Below are 19,971 nucleotides of genomic sequence, written 5' to 3' on the forward strand. Positions count from 1 at the left end.
CCCACGTGTCTGCGACCGCAGCGCCCTCTGCTGGCCTGTGGGAGCCACGCGTCGTTCCCCAAAGCCCAGCCCAAGCAGACTGGGGACCTCCCCTCTGCCCTTACCTTGTTCCCCTATTTCCTGCATCTCTGCCGCCTCTGGAGGTCAGCCTTCCTGCAGCCTAAGCCCCAGAGCTGCTGAAGTGACAGCAGAGCTTTCCCTTCACCCTCACTCTCACGCCCCCTGAGAGAGACCCCTGCGGAAGCTCGAACTGGGAGACCAAGGCACCCACCTCTGGGACCTCAGCCCTTCTCCCTCCCGAGACTGAACTCGTCTAAATTTGTTTGACTCTTGGGCACTCCGGCCACTCCATCTCTTTCCAAACATCCTGCACCACTCCAGCTGCCCCCCAACCCCTGTGGGTTCCTCCATTCCCTAAGTACGGTACTGGGCAGCTATTCTGTGCCAGGTATGTTCTAGCCACTGACATCTTGGGGACTTCTCTGACCTTCAGAAGCTAATAAACACAGAAGCTCTATCTATCCTATGAGGCCCTGACCAACCACACACCTCTCTCTCTTTCTTTATCTCTCTCTCACACACACACACACACACACACACACATACTACTTGCTTGGGCTCAAACACAGCTTTATTTCCTGCTGGTTTTACAGGTACTCCATCCTGCAAACCCATTCCCCTGGCAAACCAAGAATGAGTGGGCACAGTGTGCCCCCTAGAGGAATGGAGGGGACAGGATGGCTGGCAGGGAGAGGGCAGTTAAAGGCACTTAGGGACTTACCCGTTGCCCTGAGGGAAAAACCTGATGCCCAGGGTAGGGGGAGAGGGCCTGGGCTGGGCTGAGTTGGGCTGGAGCCTCCCAGGTATTTCCCAGAAGCCTCTCAGGCACTGTCACCTGGACTCCAGCTCCACCCCTCTCAGGTTGTCACTTCCTGTGGTAGCAAGAGCACAGGGTATGAGGGAGGGTTGGGGTGAGAGGGCAGTGCTGGGGCCGGCAGTGTTCAAGGCCATGGCCCCTAGGGACCTGGAGCGGGGCTGGAAGGAGGGGTCAACAGCGCCTTCCAGCGCCCCAGTAGCCTTCCCTGACGTCCTTCTGGGGCCTTCACTGGGTGCAGAGCTCGGGCCTGGGGAAGACACACACACTCACCCTCCACCCTGGGCTCCTCCTCTTTCTCTCTCTTCTCAGAGCCTTCCCTCTGCTGCTCTTGCTCCTTGACCCAGACCTCATCAAAACACTTACTCTGGCTCAGCACTTAAAAGCCCAGAGTGTGGCTGCATGTTCTCAGACATCAGCACTGAAGGGAGCCCCAGAGTATCCAGCCCACCTCCTTCTCTTTGCCCCAGAGAGGGGCAGTGATGACTCCAAGGTAACATGGCCAGTGACAGGTAGAGAGAGCTGGGACTGGAGCCCAGGGCTGCTGTTGGCTAGTGCCCCCCCCACCTGCCTCCTCCTAGCACTCACAGGCCTTCGGGGCACGCAGGAGATCTGGGGAGGCTCCCAGTGACCATTCTCCTGGCAGCGGATCAGTGGCAAGTTTCGCTGGGCCAGTCCCTCCCGGCATCGGTAGCGAAGCACTGTGTCCACCTCATAGCGTAGACGTGGGCGGCCAAACACTTGAGCCAAGGGCAGCTCCGGTGGGGGCCCACAGGACACTGCAAGGGGGACACAGTTAGGAACTGGGAGCCTGGATCTGTGGGTGACAGTTCCCAGAATCTTGATGGGGAGGATCTGAGCCACAACATGATAAAAGAAATCAAGATTCCAAATGGACCCATGTAATTTGTTAGCCCTCACATGGTCTGGAACACATTCTGACTCCTCCCTGTAGCTTTTCGTTCTATAAATATCAGTCTCCCCGTCCCCTACCCCAGCCCCTCCACTCCCTTTCTTGGACCCTCCCTTGCCTGCCCTCACCCAGCCCCATCTTGCAGGTGTAGGACAGGTGGTAGTTGCAGGGCACATCACTCCATTGTCCCTGATCATGCCACACCATGACCACGCAGTTCTCTCCAGACAGGAAGTAGCTGTCAGGCTGCCCAGGGTTCCAGTTCTCATAGAGCTGGGGGGCCGGAGGAGACGGTGAGGAGCTCCAACACCGGGAGCATTGGGGGAATGGACCAGAGCCTCTGGGGAGGAGGGGTGGGAGGGGCCCCAGGAGAGGGAAGGCCAGGGGTCTGGGGAGTAGCCCCCCGCCAAGGGGAAACAAGGCAGGGGCTATGGGGGAGGGAGAATGGGAGCCTGAAGAGGAGAAGGACGCAAGTAAGGGAGGAGAGCCCAGGGAGAAGCGAGGAGGGGCACGGGAAAGGGAAGGAGGCCAGGAAAAGAAGAGGAAGGGACCGCTGGGGAGAGCAGAAGTGCGTCCAGGAAGCGAACTAGACTGCATTGGGCCCGACGGGGCTCTCACCAGGGGGACGCCATCCGACCACAGGAAGTCACCTTCGATGGTCCGGTCATTGAGCCCGATCCACTGGTACTCCCGGTATCGATCTGGGGAAGAACCGCGCCGGCAAGAAAGTGTGCAGTGAGCTCCGCTGCCAGCAGATGGCGGTCATTCCCCGTTACCGGGGGGGTCTGTGGGTGACCGCCAGGGAAATCCTCGCCCGCAATCCCGAATCCGCGCCTCCCGGTTTCCTTATCCCTCCCTCCAACCTCTGCACACCGACCAGATGGAAGGCAGGGACGTGGGGATGGGAGAAGAAGAAAAATATCAACCTGGGCTAGAAAAGGGAAACTCGGGAAAAAGAGTAAAAACGTTCAACAAGTTAGAGTGGGAGAAGGCAGATGAAGGTGGGAGAGCCAGGGAGGTGGAGCGACTGGAGGCGAGCCCCTGTGCAAGCCTGGCTGACACCGGTGTAGTTGCTTGCACGAACCCCAACCCTCCCTTCTGAAGCCCCGCTGCCTAAATGTAGAGTGGGAAGGAGGGAGAGAGAAGAGGGTGAATGAATGAATGAGTGAGCGAAACCTAGTAATGGGTGCGTGAATTAATGAATAAGGTCGTTAATTAGTAAGAGAGTGAGTGAGCGAGTGAGAGAGAGCAGATGACCGAGGCTCCTCCTGCCCCGTCCCCAGCCCACTGTTGATGAAGTCCTGCTCCTCCGGCGTGCTGATGCTGGCCAGATGCGCGCCGTACATCCGGCACTGGGTCTCTGCCTCCTCCCAGCTCCTTCGTGTAGAAAAGTGCTTGTAGCAGGCGCCCTGGAAGGTGTCCCAGCCAGGGCTACAGAAGCGGAGGCCTGGGGCACAGAAGGGTGGACATCTTAGGACCCTAGAACCCGGAGGGACCAGGTCTCTTGGAAGAGACTGGCTCCTTCCACCGCAGCAGATCGAGAGGGGCGGGACTAAGGGGCAGGAGGGCGGTGCCAAAGAGCTAGCAGGGAATGAGGAGCTAGCATGAGCCTGGAGGGGCTCGGGCAGGGGCATTGGTGCCTTCTCTGAGCGATAAGGACCAGGATGAGGGATGGAGTGCCATCCTGGGTCTCTGCAACCCTCCTTCCTAACGGAGAGTTGTACCCTGCTCTCCTTCCAGGGGAATGGAAACTGACATGTATTGCCTGCCCACCAAACACCAGGAGCATGCTCAGCACTCCTCTCACACACCCGCTAAGAGAGGCATTTTGATTCCACTTAACAGATGAGGAAATTGGGGGTAGGGTTCTGAGAAGTTATGTAACTTGGCTAAAATGGGGATTCATTCATGACAAAGCCAAAACCAGTCTCCCCCTCCCCCGACCCCCAGAAGTGGCACATTGTGGCAGGATCCAGGCTTTAGATCTTCCCCCCCACCAAGCCCCTCAACACACTCACCAACATCGCACAGGTCCCCCCCATAGCCAGGCAAACATAGGCAGCGGACCCCCTCCTCCTCCTCCAAGCATGTCCCACCATTGTGGCAGGGGCTGGGGACACAGTCACCTGAGGGGGGGAAAGAAGTGAGGTGGTGGAGCAGGGAAGCACTACTCTGAAGACTGAGCCCTCCAGGGAAGGGTCCAGAGGGTCCCCCAGCCCTGACCTCCCTGTCCTGGGAGCTATCACACCACCCTAAAAGTCACCCTGGAGCCTGCCTCTGGGCACAGCCCAGTGCTGAGTTCTGTGTTTCTTTCCTCTCCCTGCCCCCAACTTCAGCATTGGCTCAGCCCTGTGCAGGCCATTGTCATGCCCATCAGGGTGGGCCCAGTCCAAAAGGGGCTGGGGGAAGTGGCCAGGAAGGCCCTCAGGACCCACCGCCACTACAGGGAAAGATACTGGTCTGTCAGTTATAGACCTGGACTCTTCTCTGGCTCCCGGCTCTTCTGTGTGACATTGGGCAGGTCACTTTTTCTCTCTAGGTTTGGAGTTTTTCCCACACCCCCTGTCTTTGTGCCAGGTCCCAGCATAGTCCTGTATAGTCTAGGAGGGCTTGGTGGAACTAGAAGAGGGGAAGAGGAGAATTACCACAGCAATGGTAGGGTGTGGCCTTCCTGGACTGCTCCTGGGACCTGATGTTGGCATGATCCACATGAATGCTAACTGTTCTTCCTGCTGTCCACTGGGCAGAGTTAGCCAGCCCCAGAAGTGGTTAGCGGAGATCCAACCCACTTTCCTCACTCTATGTCCTATCTCTGTTCCCCCAGCTCAGGAATGAAGTTGCAGCAACCCCCGTTATCCTGCAGTGCTGGCTGGCCTTATACATTCAGCTTTCTCGCAACATCACTCAACCTCTTTGCCTCCTCTTCTTATTTCCCCAGATTCTTCCACCTTGCAAGCTCTCCCTCCATTTCCACTTTGGGACTTCTGCAGGTTCTGCAGCCTAGAATCCATCTCACTCCCTCCTTATGGCTCCTCTCTTCCAGGCAGTCCACTTAGACTAACACACCACCCTGAAGGCCTGCAATCTGTTCTTAGGATCCATCTGGCTAGGCCATCTGCCTTCTCTTTTGGACTTCTTCCTCTCTGGATCCTGGGGTGGAAGGTGGGCTTCCCTTAGGTTGTGCCTGGGTGCTGGAGGAGCTATCAGTTTCCACTTCTTTCTGGTCCCCATGACCCAGGGGACGATGGCTCCACAGACCAACAGTGCAGGCCATAGCCTTCAGCTAGCCACCGGAAGTAAAACTATCCCAGGGTGGGATCCTTCAGACCTTACCATCCTCCCGTAGCAGCCATGGACAAGGCCCACAATGCTTCACACTGGCCTGGACGCAGATCCCACACACTAGTGGGGATCACAGCAGGGGGAGGGGGAGGAGAAGCTGGAGTTGATTCAAAGAATTTTGCTGGGATGACCTAGCTGTTTTGGGTAAAATGAATCAGCTTTTCCAGCACCATTCCTCATGTCATCTCCCCTCCTGCCAATAGTTTCTTCCCAGCTGGTAGAGCTGCCCTCCCACCCCCAGGAGAGGAGGTATTTTATTTAACCCACTAAGCACCAAGCCCCACAGAGTGTAGGAGTTCTGAACCCCTCCCCCCATTCCTCAAGTTTTCTTACTCCTGTTGTCCTCTCTGATCTTTCCTATTCAACCCTCCAACCCTGGAGTACAGAGATTCTCAAATTTGGTCCTTGATCCCCTACCCAGGCCATAGGTCCCTCCCCCTGGTTGTGGGCTGCAGAACCTGAACCCAGCTAGGCAGAGTAGGGTGAAGGAACTCTTCTTGGGACTATCTTATCTCCCTCCCTCCCTCTCTTTGGGGCCAACTACTATACATAACCAGAAAGTTTTTCCTTCCCTCCTGTTGAAATAGCAGGCCAGGGGGCCTCTCACTTATCCTCCAGGAGGGGAACTAAGACACCCTAGATACCTCCAGTTGTGCTGCTTTTCCCACCAACCCCCCCTCCCCCACACTGTGCTGAGCACCAAGGCCAGCTGGGTAGGGAGCAAACAGTCGAAATGGGTGAGACTGGGTGTGACTCAGGGTGTGATCCATCAAGGAGAGGGAGTCCTGGGCTGAGAGAATCCCAGCCTTCTCTGGGGCCTCCACTGGGAATCTTGACCTTCCCTGAGTAGGTAGGGCTTCCCTCAGATTCCAGAGCCTAATTCCCCATTCCTCCCCTCCCCACACTCTCCATTCTTTGTCCTCTGATTTGTGTCTTTTTCAGCATTAGGGACTTCAAGATCCTTTGGATTTGAAGGTGAAACCACTTTTTCTGGGGAGGAGCAGGGGGTAGTCATTAGTGCTGGGGTTAGTGGAGGAGGGGGAAGCTGTGGGCAGTGAGGTGAGAGTTACAGACCATCCCCTTACTGAGACAAAGGGGTAGGAGATGGGAGGTTAGGACACCTGGATATCAGGGGACCGCCACCATGCTGAGAGACTTTCTCCATCACTGCTTATATGGGAGCCACCAAGATGGATCAGAAATGAATGTAAGTGCACAACCCATGCATCCCAGGCTGTGCGAGTTTCTCCCCATCAGGAGTGAGGGGCTACAACTCCCAGCACTTCTGCAGACTGATGGACGATGACTTTTCTGGGGTAAAGTGTACAGTCAGATTTGGGATCTCAGCAGCCAGGAAAGAAAGTGCAGACACTTGGGAAGGAGAGGCTGAGGGAGTCGCAACGGGCTGTTAGACAGCTAGGACAGAAAAGGGTAGAAGCTGAAGATGAAAAAAGAAGAGACACAGAGAAGCAGGACACAAAAAAAGGAGAGACATGGAACCAAAGAGAAGCATCAAAAGCTACCCATGACACAGACGCATGGAATGAGAAGGGCAGACAGCTAGAGATGGAGACAGAGGGTACCAGAGCTTGGTTACAAAGCGGTTTAATAGAGATTTATTTCCAAGGCTTGTTTTCCATGAAACAGTTAAAAAAAATACTTCACAGAAGTAGTTGCTTAAGGCGCTATAGGGATAAGGGCTCTCCTGGACCCCAGAGGTTGAGGAGCAGGGATGGACTCCCAGGCTCCCCTGAGACCAGTGCGAGGTGGCTGAAGGGGATGGCACACAGGAGGGGGAAGGGAGCAGTGGAAGGTGGGCCTGCCCCAGAGAGTGCGATAGGTGGTGCCGGCACCCCAAAGAGGCGTGAGGATGCTCTGTGGGGCCAGTGAGATGTGAGCCACAGGTGAGGGCCCAAGGGCAGGAAAGGGTCACAGATGGTCAGTGAGGGGGCTGGGATCACAGGGTGAAGACTGACAGTGGAGTGGAAGTCACAAGGTGGGTATCAAGGATTGGGGACCCATGATAGAGGTGGGTAAGAGAATGAAGGCAAAGGACAGGAGAGTCTAGGGTGATGGTGGGTTAAAGGACTACAGATCAGGTGGCCCAGAGCTGCAGGGGGAGAAAAGGGAGGAGGATAAAAAGGGAGGTTGAGCCTTGGGCAGAATTACCTGATGAGGGGGCCACGGCCACTCCACCTCGGCTGGCGCTGTCAGTGGGCAGCACTGGTTGGGCCTGCACTGAGGTCCCTGATGGGGCAGTTCTTCCAGAATTCTCTTCGGAGGGGGCCACCAGCTCCCTGGTACCCTCAGGGGCCCGTGTGGCTGGAAGCAGGGAAGGGGCATCCTCCGAGCTCCCTGTCTCCTCACTCTCTCCTCGAGGGACCCCAGATAGCTCAGGACCACCAGTTTCCTCTCCCACCTCTCTTGCCCCAACCGGTGTGGAAGGTGGTGGGGATGTTAGGTTCCCCTCCCTGGGAGTGGGCAGGGTCTCAGTAGGTGGTCCATGGACGCTTGGAGGCCTAGGAGCTTCTGACTCTCCACCAGGAAGTGGTGATGCACCAGGCTGCAGGACTGCTTTTGCCAGGGGCGACTCCTGGGAGGGTAACTCGTCCTGGGCTGGTTCTGTGGGGAGAGAGGACTCAGGGCCTGGGCTGCTGAACTGGCTGGGCCATGCCCACAGGTCCTCATCCTCCACGTCCTCCTCTTCTTCCTCCTCCTCTTTCTCTTCTTCCTCCTCATATTTCTCTTCTTCCTCCAGTGCCTTGCCTTCCGCTTCTGAGGACCCCGTGGGTGGTACAATGGATTGGGTTTCAAATTCTGGGCAAAGCACAAAAGGTTCAGCACCAGGGACAGCACCCACCAGAGGACAGAAAGAAGGACGAGGAAAGGGAGAAAGGCCGGGTGGGGGAGGGTGGGGCTGGGGGCAGGGGGAAGAGCCCACCCTGGAGAGAGGTGGTTTTTGCTCCACACTGGAGGAACTTCAACCTTAGCTGCATTGTTGAGGCTTGGACAACTTGAGAAGGCTCTGTGAGCTGTCATTAGCCCAGGAGAACATGGTCGTTGCCTCTCCGCTCACCTAGTCTGTCAATACTCTAGTCTGTTTTGGGTAGGTGAGGTGGAGCAGGGACCAAAGAAGGGAGGCCCCTCCTTCCCAGGGGACAGTGCCTTAGTCCAAGCATCTCCAGCCCCATACAGTTGGAGTAGAATTTACTTGAAAGACAAAGGTTAGGAGAGGGACCAGAGAAGGGGTGCCCTGTACTACTGAGCTGCTGAAAAAGGACAGGGCAGAGTCATATCAGCCATGACCCCAGCACCAAACTGGGCTTGTCCCTTCTGCCTCCAACTTCTCTCAGGTGGAGACGTCCCCAGGGTAAGGGATTCGAGTTACCTAGGAGGGTTCTAGGGGCCTCTGCCGGGTCTTCTGGAGTGGAGCTTCCACCTCCTCCATCCTCCATGATGGGAATGGAGTAGATGGCGCCACGGGACTCGCTCTCCACAGCTTCCCGAGGCAGCTGCAGTTCCTCCAAGGTCTCTGTTACTGTGACGATGGCCTCTAGTCCATCAGAGGCCAGATCAGAAGCTGGGTTGGAGGCATCAGGGATGGCAGAGGGCTGAGCAGAGTCTGTAGCAGGAGGAAAGTGCTGATGGGAGGCCGAAGAGGTAGCTTTGCCCTCCCAGGTCATGGCCTGTATGTGAGGGCTCTCAGTTAGACTGTTGGAGACAGTGGGATTCTCTCAGTTCTCTCACATCTTCCTGTGGAGCACCCACTGGGGCCCAGGGAGCGCTCCAGAAGTTTGTCACTCATTTCTCAGGCATTAATCAAGTGCCTACTACATGTCATGCCAAGCATTCTCCTGGACACTGAGGACATGGTAGAACAAAAAGGCAAACTTCCTGCCCTCAAGGGAATTTATATTCTAGATATACATAGTAAACAAACATATACTATAATGTTACAATATAAAGAACAACTGAGCAGGGTCAGAAGACAGAATGGTGGGAAGCACTACTTTAGAGTATCAGGAAAGGCTCAGGTGAGAGATACGTCCTTGAGTGAGGGGGTGGAGCCAGAAGGATGGATGAAATGGCCTCAGCATCTTGGGACCCTGAGCTTGGGGCAAGGTGTGAGGGGTCCCAGTCACCCCGAGATTCTTTGAATGGAAGGGGACAGGCTGCCATCCCCACAGGAGAGCTGAAGGGCAGAGTGCAGGAAGGACATTCAACAGTCGTCACTTGAGGACCTCAGTGGTGGGGCAAGAGGGCAAAGGGGCCACCTCCTTCTGTGATCCCCCTTCAAATAACCAGAGGTTTAGAATGGATTACCTTGTCCTCTGGGGAAGGGAACTGAGAGCAGAAAACCAATGAAGTGAATAAGGAATTGGGCTAAGAAAAGCCTTGAGGGCTGTCTATGCTCAGCCAGGTGAGACAGGACAGTGTGTCCTTGCCCTCATCACCCGCCCCAGTGAGCACTGCTCCACAGCAGAGCAGCAAACCTGTGTCCTTGCTTCCTCTGTCTTCTACCAGTGGTAGCCCCCATGGTAGTCATACTCTCCCTCCCCTTCTCCCCCTCATCCAGCTCTTCCTTCCATTCCTTCCCAGAGCAGTGCTTGGCACATAATCATAACCAGAGCATAGAAGTTTCAGCTATTATTATTATTCCCCCTTTTTCAGACACCTTTTCAGATGGACCTATCTTCCTATGAACTTTACTTCCCCACCCTCTCCAGCCCCAGGCCAAAGATGTCCACAGATCTGTCCCAATGGAAGTAGCACTTTTCTCAGTCTCGCCTCATCCTGGGAGCGAGGTGTCTTGTCATCCCCTAGATGGGGACTTCCCATGGCAAGAGCTGTGCTTCCCCCTTCAGACTAGGTGCTCCTGGAGCGTAAAGGCTGGGTCTTGTCCACTCATCTCTGCTCCCAGCCTTTGTACCAGTATTGCAGGCTCACAACTAGGTCAGGGACCCAGACACCCCATGGCAATACCTCCCTGATTGTCAGCCCCCATGGCCTGGGCCCTGTGCCTCTGGGGGTCCCAGACACTGCCTCCCCTCCAGCTCCCAATATATGAGATGTCAGCAGGAAGCCATCTCTGTACCCAACTGTGCTTGAGGTCTTGCTCCCCGTGGGGGGAATTGCATCTGTCCACCAGTATTTGGTGGTTAAGGCTCTGACACCTTTAAGCTGCAGGTTCTGGAAACCTTCCTGAAGGCTCTCGAGGGCACTTGGTTAACTGGGAGAACTTGAGCAGATCACCTGACTCAGAGAATGTTTTTCATCTCTGTTCTGCCAATGAGCTGACAGGAAATGGGAACTTACTCAGCAGCCCAGTGTAGAGAGGCCGCTTTGAGACTGGAAGAGACAAGGTGTGGACTAGTGGTGGGAGGCAGATAAGGAGACGCAGAGAGATGACCACTCCTTGAGGCCACACAGCCGAGTGAGACCAAGCCAGGGGGCATGCCCAGAATTAGAACTCTATATGACAAGCTGGGCATCACCCACGACTCCTTCAGGCAAATGGCAAAGACCTGAGAGAAACTGGTTAGAGCTGGGGTAGGACTTTCAGGGCTCGACCCTGCCTTTCTGAAGTTGGTCTCAGCCTCTGCAGGGAGGTAGGCTCACCTCGGAAGCAGTAGACGTTGAAGCGGCTGTGCTTGTTGGGGAAGCCCGTCTGGTTGGGGAAGAGGAAGAGAGTCTTGACGCCAGGCAGGCCCCCACCACAGCGCTGGCTGGGTGTGACGATCGGGTAGCGCACGCTGCCATCAGCCAGCCAGCCCGGGCTACAGCGGTCCAGGCCACCATCCCAGGCTGCATACAGTTGGCCCGTGGTGGCAATCTCTGCACCCCGCTCCTGGCAATATGTCCGTGCTTCCTCCAACGTCAGCTTATCTGGAGGAGCACCTAGGAACAGTTCTCCTGGGTGGGGAACAGGAGGCTGGGTTACCAGGCAGTTGGTAGCCCCTTCCACCCTGGGCTTCCACAGGAGCCCTGGGCAAGCTTCTCCAGGCCTCAGTCTCCTCAGCTGTGACGTGGGGTCAACTACCCTACTTCATAGGATGAAAGTCTGGATAGAACCTCAAGATGGATATTACAGCTCAAAGGAACCTGGCCCAACTTCCTTATTCTGCAAGGAGTCCTGCACAGTCTGCCCAGCAGGTAGCAGAGGAGTACCTGGCTGAGGCTTTGGTGGTGAACTTGCCTCTACGACAGTGTTTGGAAGGAGGGCCACCAATTGTCTCCTTACTCCTGCTTGCCCTCTTAAACATGTGAGGGACAGTAAGATCCAGCAGAGGCCCTGGGAGGGCCTATGGGCAGCACTGGGAACCTTTCACCCCCAATCACCATTTAGGTCTTCAGCATAACAGTAGACATCATAGAGGTCACCCGGGTCCACCACTCCATAGTTCCGGACCCCAGGGAAGCCATCCATGTCTCCGTAACAGGCCTCTCGTGGGGTCTGGATGGGATACCTGGGGAGGGAGGACAGAGACTTGGTACAGATGCCTTCACCAGGAAGCTGTCCATATGGGCCCTACCGAATCACACTGCCCTCTCACTGCAGCCAACTGTTGATAGCCTGGCTGTCCTCCCAGCTCTGCAGGGACGCACACCCTTGTGGTAGGGTCCTCACACCCCTCCTCATTCCCCAGAGGCAAGGAGCCCTGTACGCCCCGACTGGCACAGCAGGCAGCGCCTGGCAGAAAGGGAGGCCACAGCCACCTCAGGAGCCAATAGAAGCCCTAATCCACAGCCCCAGCCCACCTCACAGTCTGGTCCGACAGCCAGCCAGCATCACATTGCTCATAGCCCCCAAGGTAGGCCGCATAGAGCTGCTCCGGGGTGGCAATGCGGGCTCCGATGCGGGTGCAGGCCTCCTGGGCCACGGTAAAGGAGAAAGCGTAGCGGGCAGAGCCCTCTCGGTAGAGAAAGACGACCCCTGAGGGGCAGAGAGGACTCCTGAGCCAGGTGATCACCCAGTACACTGACCTCCCCTTACCCCCTTGTCATTCCCCTGTACACAAAGGTTAAGTTCCAAATTGTGTTCACTCTACAGCATGAGGGTCTTAAGTTAGACTATGGGTAGAATTTCCTCCACCTAAAAAAAAAAGGGAGGTAACAAAAGCCGGTTTCCTCAGGCCTTTTCCAACTCAGTCTGTGCCTTCTGGGTGCATTTGCTTCCCCTCTCAGACTGTGGGCTCCCAGAGAGCAAGAGTCCTCCCCATCCTCCCTCCCGGAACCTCTCTCTATGTCTGCCCTCTCACCTTTGACCTTGACCTCCACAGCGTCACTGCTGTCATCGATGCCATGCTGGACCTCGCAGCGGTAGATGCCTGAGTCGTTGGGCCGCAGCTCGCTCAGCGCCAAGGAGACATCGGTGAGTGACGCAGGATACGCAGGCAGTGCCACGCGGAACCGGTACGCCTCGTTGACCTTTACGCGCACTCCTCGCGCCACTAGCACCTCCGCCTCCCGGCCCCCGGACAGGAAGGTCCACTTGACCCGCGGAGAGCCCAGCACCGCGCGGCGGCTCGGCGGCGGCCGCAGGTAGTGTACGTGGCACGGGATGGTGAGGGCGCCGCCGAGCACGCCCTGCAGTGGCGCGTTGCCCGCGATGCGCACGCGGAAGGCGCGGTCCTCTGTGGATGGGCGGAGCCGGCTGGAACTTCGCGCGGTGGACCCACGGGGTCCCATCCAGTGGACTCCAAGCCCTGCTCCAGGATCCCTTCACCCCGCCCCAGGACTCCCCCAGGCCCTTCCGGACCCCAGCCCAGGGCCAGGGTCGCGCAACCCCATCTCCAGGTCCTCCAGGCCAATTCCCACGGTCCCCAGACCCATCTCCCAAAGTCTCCTAGACAATTCCACCCCAGGATTCCCTTGCCCTGCTCCCGGAGTCTCCCAGTTCCACTGCAGGATCCCCGGGCCACACCCCAGGGTCCTCCAACCTTGCCCTCTGGGTCTTCCAGCCCTGTCCTTAAAATTTCCCAGTCTGTTCCCTCTAGAGTCTCTTCAGAGTATCTCCCAGTTCCACTCCTTTTCCTCCTCCCTGCTCCATTCATCCTAGTCCCAGGGTCCCTCATCCTCTGCCCTAGCGACCTGAAGCTTTTCATGGAGTGCCCCTCTCCAGCCTTACCCCCAAGATTCCTCCACCCTGCCAGGGGCCTACAGCTCGTTCCTTATTTTCAAGTGTTCTAGCCTGGACCCTTCCCCACAGTCCTCCCAGTTCTATCTCCTTCCGGGGTCCCCCAAGGCTGGAAGCAGTTGGTTAGAGCTGAACAAGAAGCCACCGCCTACCATAGGGGATGCAGGAGACAGAGACAGTGACCCTGAGTGGGGTTGCTTACCTGAGCTGTCCCCTTCCAGGATATCAGCTAAGGCTGCAGGGAGCTGGGCCAGAGCCACGGCTGCCAGCAGGGGCAGGAGGAGTGGAGCCATGCTGCAGGCTGGTGCAGGGACTTGAAGAGGAAAGATGGGGTTAGACTTCAGGATGGACTTCCCCTGGCTCCCTACCACACCTGCATGGGTTCACACATACCCTGGCCTCAGAAGCCCACTGCCCCACCTCACCATTAACTCTCTGTTTCTGATCCCTGTCTCCCCGCCAAGGGATTCCTCCTGAGAGCCAAGACCTGGGTCCTAGTCCACTCACTGTGTGCCCTAAGCCAAGTTCCTTACCCTTTCTGGGCTTTCATTTTCTTACTTGTAAAAAAAGAGCACCATTGCTACCACCTCACAAGCTATCATGAGACTGTGTGCTTTGAGAGTGCTTTATAGTCTTAAACAAAAAAATCCCTATACAAATTCACAGCATCAGGCACACAGTAGGACCTCAATAAATGCTTACAGCATGAATGGTAGGTACTATTACACTTAAACATCCATCTGCCCCTCCCAGTACCAGACTCCTTCCTTGAACCCAGAGCCTCCTTCTCCCATAGTACCCCTCCCACCTTTCCTGCCATTCCTTCCTCCCTGGGCACCTACCCACCTGGCTTCCTGCAGAGACCAGGCTTATCCCACTGGCTGCCCCTCCCACTGCAGGCCTCCTCCAAAGGGCCTCCTGGCCCCAACCCAGGCAGTGCCCGACTTCTCCCTAGCCCATCCGCTCCTCTGTCTCCTCCCCACCATTACTTATAAGGAAGCTCTTCTCTTTACTCCTCCACCCCCCTTCCTTGGCTGCCTCCTCCCTTCTTCCTCCCAGTCTTTCCTTCTGCCTGGCACGGGCTTTCCCACCGGATCTCCTGGCTCAGAAACCAGCTGGACAAAGCCCCTGTCTCTGCCAGTCTGGCCTCCATCCAGTCTCTCCCTTCCCCCACCCCAACTTTTGTGAAAGCCCTGGGCTGGGGGTGGACTAGACAGGGTGAGAATAAGTGGGAGAGGCCGCTCCCTCCTACCCCTGGCCATCAGAAGCTCTAGAACCCAGAATCTTCCTCTGAAGATCTCAAAGCACTTACATTCTCATAAGAGGGGTGAGGTGTGACATTGAGAAATGGAGACTGAGGCCCAGAGAGAGATAGAGGTGACCCTGGGTCCTCAGCAAATCTAAGTCAGACACCAGGCCAATGTATCCCCAGGAGGAAAGGATGAAGAGCTAGTGTCCAACATCATCTTTAAGGGTTGGGCTAGATTTGGAAGAGCATGGTGACCCAGGTCTGTCATGGAATAGGCTGATGATGCAGCAGGAGAATTAAAGGTTAGACTGCAGGCAGGACTTCTTAGAGATCGGGCTTATTCCCTCTGGCTACTCACTCCCACTCCAGGCCCACTGTTCAACCTCCATCTTCCCTGTCCTCTCAGGCTCTGCCTTTATACATATCCCCCCACATGCCCCCCACTTTCCTGATCCTGAGCTGATGGGAAATTCCCCTCTTCTCCCAGATCCTTCCAGGCTAAGCTCCCCTGCCTCCTACCATTGTAACCTCCATTTCCCCCACTGTTCCTGGGCATCATTTCCTCAGGGTCAGAACTGGGGGAAGAGTAGCTGAGCCAGATGCTTAGGGTCCCTCTTTGACCTTTGAGAGGGAGGAGGTGCTTTATGGGGCCATATGAGAGGGGGCTGAGACCAGCTCCGGGCATGGGGCCACTTGGGAGGACCATTTTCTGGGGCTGGAGTGGGACCGTTCAGCATGAGCAGCCAGTGCCTGCCAGGTGCTGGGCGACTGTTTGCATGCATCTGAGCCGTGCCAGGGCCTGGGCCTGGCCCCTTCCTGGTGCCCTCCCTCCCCTCTCTCTGGGCTGGAGCTGGAGCCACTCACAGACCTGGCTCCCAGCTCTCTGACAGGTGGCCCAGAAACCCATATCGTTGGAGTCACTCTGGGGCCAACACCCTGGACAACCCCTTTCACCTCTGTTCTGACGGTGGGAGCCTGAGGGAAGAGGGTCTGTCTGAGTCCAGTGAGGACCTGGCCGTTCTGGAACATGGAGGGCAACCCACTCCTACCCTCAGGAGTGGCAGGTGCTGGCCAGAGAGGCCAAGTGGGTAGCCCTGTGCAGCTCTCAGAGAGCTGTCTGTCTTCTCCCCTCCATTGCACCCAGTGGCGGCCTCAGCCCTTCCTGGTGCAGGTAGGAGCTCTGCACACTCAGGCAGCCCCTCATTTGGCACCAGGCTTAGAACCCAGGGGTCCAGGGTTCTCCTCTATGCCACACACTCATCTCCACTCCATCTTCTCTTCCTGCAGAGCGGGACACACCACTCCATCTCTAACCCTGAGAGCTCGGCAGTCATTCCTGTCTCTTCCCCTGACGCCACATCCTCCTCTCTCTCTCAGCTCTCTGTCTCCTGCTCCAGCCTCTGGGTCTCTGCTCTTGTTTTGGGTTTCTCAAGCTGTTCAGGAAACTTTCCCCTTGTTACACCATCACTGCTGTCTGACCGTGGATGTCCATCTCCCTCTCAGGCTTCACAGACCCAATCCGTGGAGAATTAATACCAGGCTGTGTGTGGGTGTGTGTGCGTGTGTGTGACCTCCACGCTCAACGCCCACCAGCTGGCAGTCCGAAGCCTGCCCCACAGGAGCTGAGCTCCAGCAGTCAGCAGGGTCAGCAGGGAGGCACAGGAGGCCAGAGCTTCTGTCACAGCAGGTGGGAAGCTCTCAGCTACCCCCTTAGTGGCTGTGTGAGGAGCAACATGAGCCTACACAATATCAGGGAGGCCTTAGGGCCTGTAGGAGTAATGGCAATGATCGTTTAAATAGTCCTATTTATCGGAAGTACAACTAATAATACTATTAGCAACATCACCAGCCGAGCTATTGCAGAGCCCCCTAGTACAGAATCTGAAACGTGGGCGATGCTGCTCCAACAGCAGAGTTAGCCCTAACAGCACAGGCACTGGCAGTGCTGGGGGCGGGTCTGTTCGCAACCCCGGTCCCTGATCTCATTGGTGTTATCTGCAATCCAAGTAATAAAGATAATACCCATGCCCAAAACACTGATGCCAGTCTCTTGGTCCTGTTAGAGCCGTGTGAGCAGAGCTGCCCTGGTAGGAGAGGGATACGGAGGGGGTCATTGCCAGCCTCCTGGCAGCGCTAGGAAGGAAAGCAGGAGTGGTAACCGAATTCTGGCTAACAAATACTGACCATCTACCTGCGCCAGGTCTCCTACTAAATGCTTCCTCAGGATAACCTCAACTGTGAGAAGAATGCTGCTTATGCTTTTCCTCGGTACACTGCCGAGGAACCCAAGGTTCAGGGATGCCAACTAATGACCCCAAGGTCACACAGCAAGTGAGTGGTAGAGCTGGCACCCCGACTGCCCGCTATGGCGGCTCCGATTCGCGGGCTACGGTAAGGTGCCCCCGGGCGGGCTGCTCCCCGCTGCTCCTCCTGCCGTGCTGCCCCCACTCGAGCACGAGTCAGCGGCTGACCCGGCCCGCCGCCTCCCTGCTGGGGACAAGGTCGGAAATCTCGGCGACCGCGCTGGGATTGGAGAGCGCAGCCGGGAAGATCTGAGGATCCAGAGGGGTATTCGCATAGCTGCGCACCCGAAAGGGGGCTGCTGGTCAGACCGCAAGCAGCAGTGGGGCTGTCACCGGCAGAGCCGGGGTATGCAGACGGGAGGTGGCAGCAGGAGCTACCGACAGGCTGGCCGGCAGCACACCTCGCAGAGGTGTCAGGGGCGGCAAGCTGAGTGCCCCAGAGCCTCGGGGGCAAGGGCTGAGGAGTGGGGGGCGCGGACAACAGGGCGGCCGGTGGGCGCTCCCTTCCCTCTCTCCCTCCCAGGGCTGGGCGGCCGGGATGCGGTGGCACTCACCTAGCCAGGGCTGGGGTTGGGGGACGGTCCTGAGAAGTTTGTCGCCTCCTCCGGGGGTCTCCTCCGGGTCCACCGCTCCGTCCTGCAGCTGCAGCCGAGACTGCGGCGGGGACTGCGCGGGCGCGAGAAGAGGCCTGGCCCGCAGGACGTTCGGAAGAGGGCGCCGGCCCGCCCGGCGCCGCACAAAATCCCCTTTCTTCCCCCCGCTCCTGCCCCGCCCTTCCCCGGGGCCGCCCCCGCCCCCTGGCCGGGACCGCTGGGGGCTCGGGACGGTCACGGGACCCGCTGCCTTCTTTGCGTCGGTTCCCGGCGGCAGCAGCGAGAGCAAGGACAAGCGAAGTAGGACATCGTTCTGAGGATGAGAAGCCGAGGACCTGGAGTAGGGAGGGAGGGCAGGAGGGATGGGGAGGGAGCTTTCGCCGAGCTAGAGGATGATGTTGCAGCTGGAGGGATGGAAGTTAGACAGCCGGAGGGACTTCCCGTTGGTCAAAGGAGGAAGAGGAGGAACTCAGGCTTATCTGTAGGTAAGAGAATGAAGGGAGAATGAGGGCTTTGCTCCTGAAAAGAGAGATATTCCCCACCCCATAAAAATGAGAAGCTCTTTTTTTGGAGGCAGAGATGAGGTGCAAATCACCGTAGTCACCTCCCTGAGGAAGCTCTGATTGGGTTTTGTCTCCTGTGGTGCTCCCACTCCCTGTACAGAGGAGGAGCCGACTCTGCAGCTGGAGGGATGGAGGTTAGATAGCAGAATCGTGGGTTAATCAAAGAGAGTCAGGAAATCTCTAGACCTGGTGGGGGTGGGGGTGGGTGGCACTGTGAACCGACATTACTGGTCATGCAAACCAATGTGCAAAATGCAAGCGTTGCTGGGAGCCCAGAGGGCCTACTAGTCAGGGCTGTCGCTACTGAATGTGCAGCCTGGTGCCAGGGGGTGGGCCTTGAGTGCTGCCCAGCCAGGAACTCCTCAGTGCCCAGAATACCAATGACCCACCCCCACCCCCAGCTCCAGGGCCTGGGCTTCCCTCTGCTTTCCCAGGCTCTCTTCCGTTTTCCCTCCTCTCTGCCCTCCTCCCTCCCTGGACTCTAGGCAAAGCCCCTGGCACGGACTGTGGTCAGGACAGCCAGATGCCTAGATTCTCTCCCCTGGATACCAGTGCTGGCACCCAGGAGAGCTTGTGGGGGGCTTTGATTATAATCTCCAGCAGCATCTTCAAAATATCCCAAGTAAAATGGGGTGCCCACCATGCAAATGTGGCTGAGGGCAGGTCCCTAGCCTTCTAGCTAGACTGCACCCTAAGTCCCATTTGGGAACTGTGGACTGCCCCAAACCCCGACTCACCACTGCCTGGCTTCCACTCCCAGTGCTGTGGACTTGGTTCCAAAAGGCTTTGAGAAGCTCACAAAGAAACTCCACCCCAAATCCTTGAGGACCTAAAGGGAAGATTCTGGCTTCTCTCCAGAGACCCATCTACTATAGGGACAGGACAAGAGGACCCTGGGGGTGGTGGATAGTAAGTTCCCTCAGCAAGAAAAATGCAGGGATGCCAGACTGAGAGGGACGGAGCAAGAGGCCTGAGGGAGTCCGGGGAGGAAGAGACCTCCGTTTATTCATTTCATTAAACAAATATTAATAGAGTTCCCACTGTGGACCAGGCACTGTTTTAGGCCTGGGAATGCAGTCCCAAGTCCTCTAGTAGAGAGGGGAGATCTGGGTAGGTTTTTGGGGACAGATCTGGGAAGCCTTAGGACCTCCTTCTGCTCCCCTCAGACCTTGTATCTCAGAGCTGAAAGGAAAGCCCCTTCCCGCAGGTCAGTGTCCATACAGACGTGTGCGCCCGGCCTACCGCCTCCCCGGCTCTGCGGGGCTCGAGGCCAGCCAGGCTGGGCCAGGCAACCAAGTGGCTGAAATTCAATCCCAGTGGTGGCTCAGATGTAACCACAGTTCTTGCCTCAGGGAAACCTGGCTGTGACCAGAGAAGGCAGAGAAAGTGACCTTCCTTGCCACCTTCCCTCATGACCAGAAGTGTGGGCACATATTTTGGTGTCCTGGAGAGTCCAACCTTGACTGAGGCCAGCAGCACCTGGGTCTGGACAAGGGCGGGTGGCAGACAGTCTGTTCCAGGAGGCAGCACCCTGGTGGGAACGCAGACAGGGCGAGAGCACAGGCGGCTGCTGCTGTGAAGACGGGGACTCTGGTGTCACAGGAGCTGAGGGCAAGCTCCTGTTTGGCCATTTGCACTGCAAACCTCAAGAAGGTCTTAGTTTCCCTGAAACCATCTCCTCCTCTGCACAGTAGGCTGAATCATATCTGCTGCACCTGGGCTGAATGAGGGAAACCCCTGGCCCATGGCTTGGGCTCAGCAAAATCCAGTTCCTCTCCTTTGCCAGTCACACACACATGACAAAACACATGCACCCCTAATCTGCACCAGATCTCTGACCAGGAGGTTGGGGGACCACCCTCCTATGGATGGGATGGAGGACTCATATTTGGGAATGGAGTCCTTTCCAGAAGATGTCTCAGGGAAGGATGGAAATGACTTTTCCAACATTTCCAGCTGGAAAAATGTATACCGAAGTCTAACCTGCACTTTGAACT

At 56.9% G+C, this 19,971-nt stretch overlaps 1 protein-coding gene across 1 annotated transcript; it reads right to left on the reverse strand.

The window, feature by feature from the left end:
- Positions 1–609: 609 nt before the first annotated feature.
- Positions 610–17,531, reverse strand: BCAN (brevican). Its single transcript, XM_069480395.1, has 14 exons — positions 17,373–17,531; positions 13,469–13,567; positions 12,389–12,763; positions 11,889–12,063; positions 11,469–11,596; positions 10,749–11,042; positions 8,518–8,751; positions 7,299–7,946; positions 3,806–3,913; positions 3,076–3,234; positions 2,406–2,488; positions 1,916–2,060; positions 1,463–1,653; positions 610–1,124 (listed from the first exon to the last, which is right to left on the reverse strand). The coding sequence occupies exons 2-14, from the start codon at positions 13,557–13,559 to the stop codon at positions 1,017–1,019; spliced, it is 2,739 nt and encodes a 912-aa protein (XP_069336496.1). The 5' UTR covers positions 13,560–13,567; positions 17,373–17,531; the 3' UTR covers positions 610–1,016.
- Between the last annotated feature and the right edge of the window lie 2,440 nt (positions 17,532–19,971).

The sequence above is a fragment of the Eulemur rufifrons genome, chromosome 8 (assembly GCF_041146395.1).
Source record: "Eulemur rufifrons isolate Redbay chromosome 8, OSU_ERuf_1, whole genome shotgun sequence".
Lineage (NCBI taxonomy): Eukaryota > Metazoa > Chordata > Mammalia > Primates > Lemuridae > Eulemur > Eulemur rufifrons.

What these genes read in the sequence shown, in the direction of transcription:
- BCAN (XM_069480395.1), bottom strand. Translation starts at nt 13,559, where the DNA reads ATGGCTCCACTCCTCCTGCCCCTGCTGGCAGCCGTGGCTCTGGCCCAG. An exon ending in TGTGGAGGTCAAGGTCAAAG is followed by an intron (nt 12,064 to 12,388) that starts GTGAGAGGGCAG and finishes TCTGCCCCTCAG; the next exon opens with GGGTCGTCTTTCTCTACCGA. An exon ending in GGTCGGATGGCGTCCCCCTG is followed by an intron (nt 2,061 to 2,405) that starts GTGAGAGCCCCG and finishes CCGGCCCCCCAG; the next exon opens with CTCTATGAGAACTGGAACCC.